The sequence below is a fragment of the Ipomoea triloba genome, chromosome 5, assembly GCF_003576645.1.
Source record: "Ipomoea triloba cultivar NCNSP0323 chromosome 5, ASM357664v1".
In the NCBI taxonomy this organism is placed as follows: Eukaryota; Viridiplantae; Streptophyta; class Magnoliopsida; order Solanales; family Convolvulaceae; genus Ipomoea; species Ipomoea triloba.
The window spans coordinates 27417758-27424672 of record NC_044920.1 but is presented as its reverse complement, the minus strand read 5'-3'; the positions used below and the strand labels follow the sequence as shown (position 1 = coordinate 27424672).

At 33.6% G+C, this 6915-nt stretch overlaps 1 protein-coding gene across 1 annotated transcript; it reads left to right on the top strand.

Annotated features, from left to right (window-relative positions):
* Positions 1-1188: 1188 nt before the first annotated feature.
* On the top strand, positions 1189-3536 carry LOC116020500 (probable indole-3-pyruvate monooxygenase YUCCA10). The gene is made up of 4 exons (XM_031260970.1): positions 1189-1800; positions 2793-3026; positions 3140-3262; positions 3303-3536. The coding sequence occupies exons 1-4, from the start codon at positions 1189-1191 to the stop codon at positions 3534-3536; spliced, it is 1203 nt and encodes a 400-aa protein (XP_031116830.1).
* Positions 3537-6915: the final 3379 nt, after the last annotated feature.

Here is a 6915-nt window from a genome sequence, read left to right as displayed (position 1 = left end):
TGATAATTTATTATTATATACATATTATTCATCATGTAATTATTGTATGTAGTCATTTGTCTATGGAGAGTAAATTACATTACACTAATAACCATAATGAAAAAAAAACGTATAAAGAATATAATGTGCAATGTATTTTGTCATAAAATAAAATTCGACACAAATCTTTGACTGTCCAAACTTTAACCACAAATACGAGGACTAATTAAATAACGTATTATGAATAAATCAACGATCATTATTAAAATGGCAAAAACTTATCTGAGACAAGGGATCTTTGATTAATTGAGTCAAAGATCGGACGGATTAATCAAAGATTTGATTGATCAATATAATATATTTCTAACCACCCTTTTAAGGATACTTTTAAAATAATATCGAATTGAATCATAAATCTCGATATCAGTTACCTAATGTGAAAGTTTTTTTTTTTTTTTGAGAATACCTAATGTGGAAGTTTTAATACCTAATTTTTAATTTTAAGAGTTAAATAAATTTCCTTGTTGAGGTTCTTTCTTCTAATCTTAATGATTAATCCATCACTCTCTTTTATTAAAAATAATTAATTTTAAATAGTTTAAAAATTATTTTAAAATTGATCAACTCAAATGGAATTCAAGAGCCACTCTCGAAATGAATCTAACCAAAACTTGAATAAGGCTAGTCTCATTGTATGAAAGAGAAAAGCGATTTGGTATTAAAAAAATTATATGATGCAAGCATGTACTAAACCACGTATTATGAATTTCTAGAAACCACTGCCCCATTTTACAGGCGAGTTGATATTGCAAATTACATCGATTTTATAGATACTTATATTTATATACATACATTGTACGCATTAAAATTTTCATATCTAAACTTATTCTAAGTAGATTTAAAAAAAAAATAAAAATATACGCTCCTTATATCATTATATAAAGTATTAAATTCAACCCATAATTAAAAATGTAATGTTTTTATAAAATAAAGTATCCATATTCGATCAGCTTCACTTTTACAATGTGAAAAGTGGTAAAAAAAATAATAATAAATTGTGATTTTAATGTCGTCATATATACCCGTTATCATCTCTATATAAAGCGAGTAAGCGAGGAGGATTATATTCATTCACAAATATCATAATATACTCAACTCTAATATTATATTATATTCTCAGTTCTTAAGTCCGAATTAAGCTGTGTAGCTATGGAGGAAACGGCGGTGATTATCGTCGGCGCCGGACCGGCGGGGCTAGCGACGGCGGCGTGCTTGAAAAAGCTCTCGATTCCGCACATAGTTCTGGAGAAAGAGGAATGCCTAGCTTCGCTATGGAGGAACCGATCGTACGATCGCCTCCATCTCCATCTCGCGAAGGAGTTCTGCGCGTTGCCGTACGCGCCGCATTCCGCGGCTAGCCCTACTTACATTCCGAAGGACGCCTTCATCCGCTACTTGGACGATTACGCTCTCCGCTTCGGGATTAGCCCTAGGTACCGCCGCTGCGTGGAGGCGGCGCGTTTCGACGACGCGGAGGGGAAATGGCACGTGGTGGCTCGCCGCGAGGGTTCTGGCGAGGTGGAGGAGTATACGGCGCCGTTCCTGGTGGTTGCGAGCGGCGATAATGCGGAGGGGTATGTGCCGGTGATTCCCGGGAAGGAGGTTTTTGGAGGGGAGATTGTTCACTCGCGTGAGTATAAGTCCGGGAAGAAGTATGAAGGGAAGGAGGTTCTGGTGATCGGATGTGGGAACTCCGGCATGGAAATTGCTTATGATGTCTCCAACTATGGAGGTCATGCATCCATTGTTGTTAGAAGCCCGGTATAGTAATATATATCTACATTTATTATTTTCATTTTCTATATAAATAATATTACTTTCCTTTTCCATCCATTTGCATTTCTCATTCGAATGGATTTCTCATTCATCTAATCTGTTTATCTCTTTTGCTAAGCGATATGTGAATCGGGCTATCCATTTGTTGGCTAACTAGGGAACCGCAGTCTTTCTAGGGCTGATTTCATGGAGTAATTTGATCGATCGGTTGATCATCCAGCTTCCTTCCTTTAATTATTTGTGACGTGTTGGTTTCTATAATTAGTAAATGAAGCTTTAATGTTTTCCTTTGAAAAAAAAAAAAAAAACTGACCGATCATCTTATAATTCGTACAATCTAAAAAGAATTCATGGTTGTACGTGTACAATTCGTACAATCTAAAACGTATGCAATATATATAGTACTTGTGTATTTTTTGTTGGATACTACTAGGTTTTTCATATATATGCGTGTGCGTGAAAAAAAAAATCTAAAATGTTCATCAAAGGGTACTTGGTATAAATTTAAAGCTTCTTCAAAAAAATTTAGGTTGTATTAGGTGCATGCAAATTAAAAGGTTAATGCTTTATATCATTTTTAAGGTCTGAATTTGAGATTTTGTTAAAATTTTGAGTGTATCTAGTCTCAAATAATGGTCAATGATAGAGTTGTGTTATTAAGGCTCAAAAGTCAAAACCCTAGCACGTAATTTCATCTATATTTTAGAGTACAGTGAATCTAATGATTGCGTTTGTTAATTATGGCAAGAGAATTCTCCACTTCCTAGGTTTAATTAAGTGATAATTAATTTTGTTTGTCTCATTGGTCAAATGTTTTTCTTATAGCCAGCCCTTGTACGTTTTTTTTTTTTTTTGGGTAAACTAAGCCCTTGTACGTTACTCCGTACTATAACTGAAATAACATTAATTATTAAATCATTAACAAAAACCTAGATAGTCAACGTTAATCGTGACTAATTTGTGTATGCACGGTACAGGTTCATGTTTTTACCAGAGATATGATACGTGCCGGAATGACATTACTGAACTATCTGCCACTGTATATGGTGGACATGGCTATTTCCTGGTGCGGCAAGCTCAAATATGGCGATTTGTCCAGCTACGGGTTGCGATCGCCGGCGGACGGTCCGTTCTACCTGAAAGCGGTCACCGGTAAATCTCCGGTCATCGACGTCGGAACCATCCACAAGATCAAAACCGGAGAAATCAAGGTAGTAAATAATTTTTTTGAGTACTACTTGAAAAAAAAAGGTAAATTAACGACATTACTGGTAGATAGTAAATATTAATTAGGGTTACCGGTTGTGCGATTTTGTTAATTTAGGTAGTGCCCGCGATTCACGAGATTAAGGAGCGCAGCGTGGTGTTCGAGGACGGGCGTGAGCAAAACTTTGATGCGATAGTGTTTGCAACCGGGTACATGAGCTCGGCCGCTAAATGGCTCAAGGTAATGAATTTTTCTGGTTACGATTAATATAACTGAGGAGAAATATAATAAAAGATTTTTGAGGCAAAACGAGCTGAGTTTCGAGTGTTTTTATATGCAGGTGGGGGGCAAGAATGGATATGGTGAGAATGGGAATGGGAATGCAAAGTGGAAAGGTGAAGAGAAGGGTTTATACATGGCAGGGTTTTCGAAGAAAGGGATACTGGGAATAAAGATGGATGCAGAAGCCATAGCCAGTGACATTGAGATGACTATCAAAAAGCTGGGCATGTAGAATATATATATGTAGTATTAATTAGCAGCTAGATAGCTTAGCTAGCTGTTTTATTTCTGCAGATCATATAATCTGTATTATTATACTATTGTATCAACCATATATGGCTGGTTAGTCATTATTGTAACTGAACCCCCAAAGATTTCAAGAGGGCGAAATATAGATATATATGAATGCATAATTTAGCTATGATTAGCTTGAATTATATACTTACTTGTTTCTATTTTGTTGGTTTTGTGCTTTTAGGTATCTCAAAAAATTCACAGGTATCGAATTTTATAGATAGTTTAATTAAAATTTTATAAAATGGTATATGCGTTAAACATTAAATGGAAAGATATGGTTTTGATGAAATACAACAAAGTTAGTAGCATGGATCGGGGCTTTGAAGATGCGAAAATGTAGGGCGGATGGGAAATTGATTTCTGTATTGTTGTTTTCCAGTTTAGGGTTTTGCACTCAACTATGTTGACCTATGATGTATTCAGGTGAGCTATTAGGGTATGCTATGCAGGTGGAATAGTCAAATTTTATTTGGATCAATTGTAATTGGAGCACCGATAATTCATTACTCTAATATAATTAGTTTAATTTCCTCCTTCCAACTAAACGTCATTCGTTCATCAAATTGAAATTCACCTTGGAGTTTTAATTCATCAAGATTTGAATTCGTATTTGGTTAGTAGATTATTTTATTTTTTAAAATGCAATTTAAATTCCTCAAAATTGAAGATAATATAAAAATTTATGTTGTATCTTTTCTCTCAAAAAATGTGAAAAATAAAATATCTAAGGAGATTAAACAAAAATTATTTTCCTCAAATTTGAGAAATTTATTTTCAATTGGATTGGAATAGAGAGGTAAAACATATTTTCCTTTGTTGGGGTTAATGTGCGTAGGTTAACTTACTCGCCATTGGCCCATCTTATCGATCTTGCCTAATCGAACAGAGAGCCTTTGACCAATGATAGGTATAGTATAGTTTGTCCACTTGTCCTAAGTGAGGGACACATGTTCGCATCTTCGGTAAGCAAAGCGATGAGCACCCTCCAGGCAGGAATGACGACTAGGTAGAAAGAATGAAGACGACAATATACATGCATGTTGCGCTCTATACCTTGGCAAGTTATCCCCCTTCCTATCCATACATTGGAAGCGAGAACAAGACAATGTTTCCCTTTATGTATAAATACGCACGCATTCCATTATATGTTTGATAAGCGCCTAAAGACAAGCATTTTCATTAGTTATTTCATTTCAATTTGGTATATTTTTTGTTTGGATTGATTGAACTCGATACTTAATTTGTTATTATTTGGTTTTTATGAATTTCTAAGCAAGAATGATAAAACATGATAATTCATCACATGATGGAGTATTTTAATTTGGCTATAACTCTATTATATAATATCCAAATGAGGTGATTAAAATATCAATAGAAAGCTAAGGAAGTCTGTTATAACTTTTGTGTTGAAAACTTTGAGAGATTTCAAACGCACTATACTAGAAAACTCATAATATTTGGACGTGTCCTGAGGAATCTATCCTGCGACATACTGATAGTATATTGACCATATATCTTTCATACAATGTCCAGTTGAGGTGATTCAAGCAGATATGAAAAGATAAGAAACTTCTCTACAACTTTAATGTTCAAACGTTTCTCAAATTCATAGTAGAACAATTCCAAAATCGAGCTTGAATTTCGACGCGCCATGTGACAAAACAGTGACATACATGCCCATGTCACATGTGCGCTCTTTTTCCTGCGATTTTTGACACGCCCATGTCACGGATCGTGTAGGATGCAGGAATGGGGTATTTAATCTCATTTTGAGATTTTTTGAGGACTTTTCGATCCTAGACTTCAAGAAACATTCCAATACACTCTTAGGGGTTTCAACCACACATGGGAATTGAAGACGTACACTTCTACATCTTGGGAAAGCTTATAATCAAGATTTCTTCACCAATTAAAGGGTTTTCCTATGTATATATTTGGTTTATCTTCTCGTTTCTTTATTTTCTTTTGTGTTTTCCTCCATGATTATAGGCTAAATATTGTAGTACTTGGATTCATGGTGAACTTTAGATTGAGACAATGTTCTTAATTGTTTCTTGCTAATTTTGATTGTTTATCATCATATTCAATTGTGCTTCTTTATTGTTCTTAAATCAATATTTGCATGTTTACTTTATTAGATTATTGAGTGATACATTATCTTTGAGATAGATAAGAGGTATCATTAGTTTATGTATATCTCACATAATTGGAAGGAGTGGAATGCAACCCTAGAGATAGGATGTCATCAATCATATATGTTCGAATCAAACTTGAGAAAGATATTAGCATAAATTATGAGATATCGCGATCTCATACATAAACAATTGTTATTAGCATGTACTCCGTATATTTTAGGGTCAATGGTATGATATGGAATCATAGATCTAAGTACCCTTTTCGACTGTATTCTTACTTTTTATTGCTTTATTTATTTATTTCTCTCTGCTTCTTTTTTTTTTTTTTCTCAAACTCTATTACACATTTTACGAAAGGCTACATAATAGAAAAATAAATAGTACTAGTACTTGTAGTCCTTGTGGATACGACACCCGTTACTCTCACCTCTATATTCATAAACGATAAGTGCACTTGCCTAATCGATATTCGTATAGTTTAATTTTTTACTCATTTCAGTGGGCACCTTGGGCCAATGTTCCAACTACCTAAAATTTGAGGAATAAATTCTCACAAGAACTTATTTTATGTAACTCAATCGGACCATTAGAATTTTAAATTTCTCGTCACTTGAGAAAAAACAATGATATTAATAGGACAATATTATATTATGGTCTAACATATATTTATTATGTAGGGACATTTCCAGCATGTTTGGTTCACGAAATAGGTTTTGAAGGAATAAAAATGCTATTTCATAGATAACGGAATAGATAAGGCATAAAATACAAATTTTATTCCATTCACTACTACAAAACATAGCTACTACGGTGTTTTTTTTTTTTTTTTTTTTTTTTTTTTTTTTTTTTTTTTTTTTTTTTTTTTTTTTTTTCAAATATCGAGGCAAACTTTATTCGAATGCTAGCAAACTACCCAAGTAGTAAACGACTATACACAAAAGATCTAGACCCCCACACTTAGGGGGGTGTATTCAATCATGACTTTCATAGAATTTTAAAGACTTTTATGAACTTTAAAAGTTTGGAGGTATTCAATTCAAACTTTTAGAGAGTATTTAAAAGTCATGCGGTATTCGATCAAGATTTTTAAAGAGTTTTTAAAAGTCATGTGGTATTCAATTAAAACTTTTAAAGAATCTTTAAAAGTCATGTGGTATTCAAAAAGTTATGAATTTGTAA

Excerpts from the sequence above, each read along its gene's own strand:
- LOC116020500 (XM_031260970.1), top strand. The coding sequence starts at position 1,189 with ATGGAGGAAACGGCGGTGATTATCGTCGGCGCCGGACCGGCGGGGCTA. Across the intron at positions 1,801-2,792 it reads CCATTGTTGTTAGAAGCCCG|GTTCATGTTTTTACCAGAGA; the intron begins GTATAGTAATAT and ends TGCACGGTACAG. Across the intron at positions 3,263-3,302 it reads CGGCCGCTAAATGGCTCAAG|AAATATAATAAAAGATTTTT; the intron begins GTAATGAATTTT and ends ATAACTGAGGAG.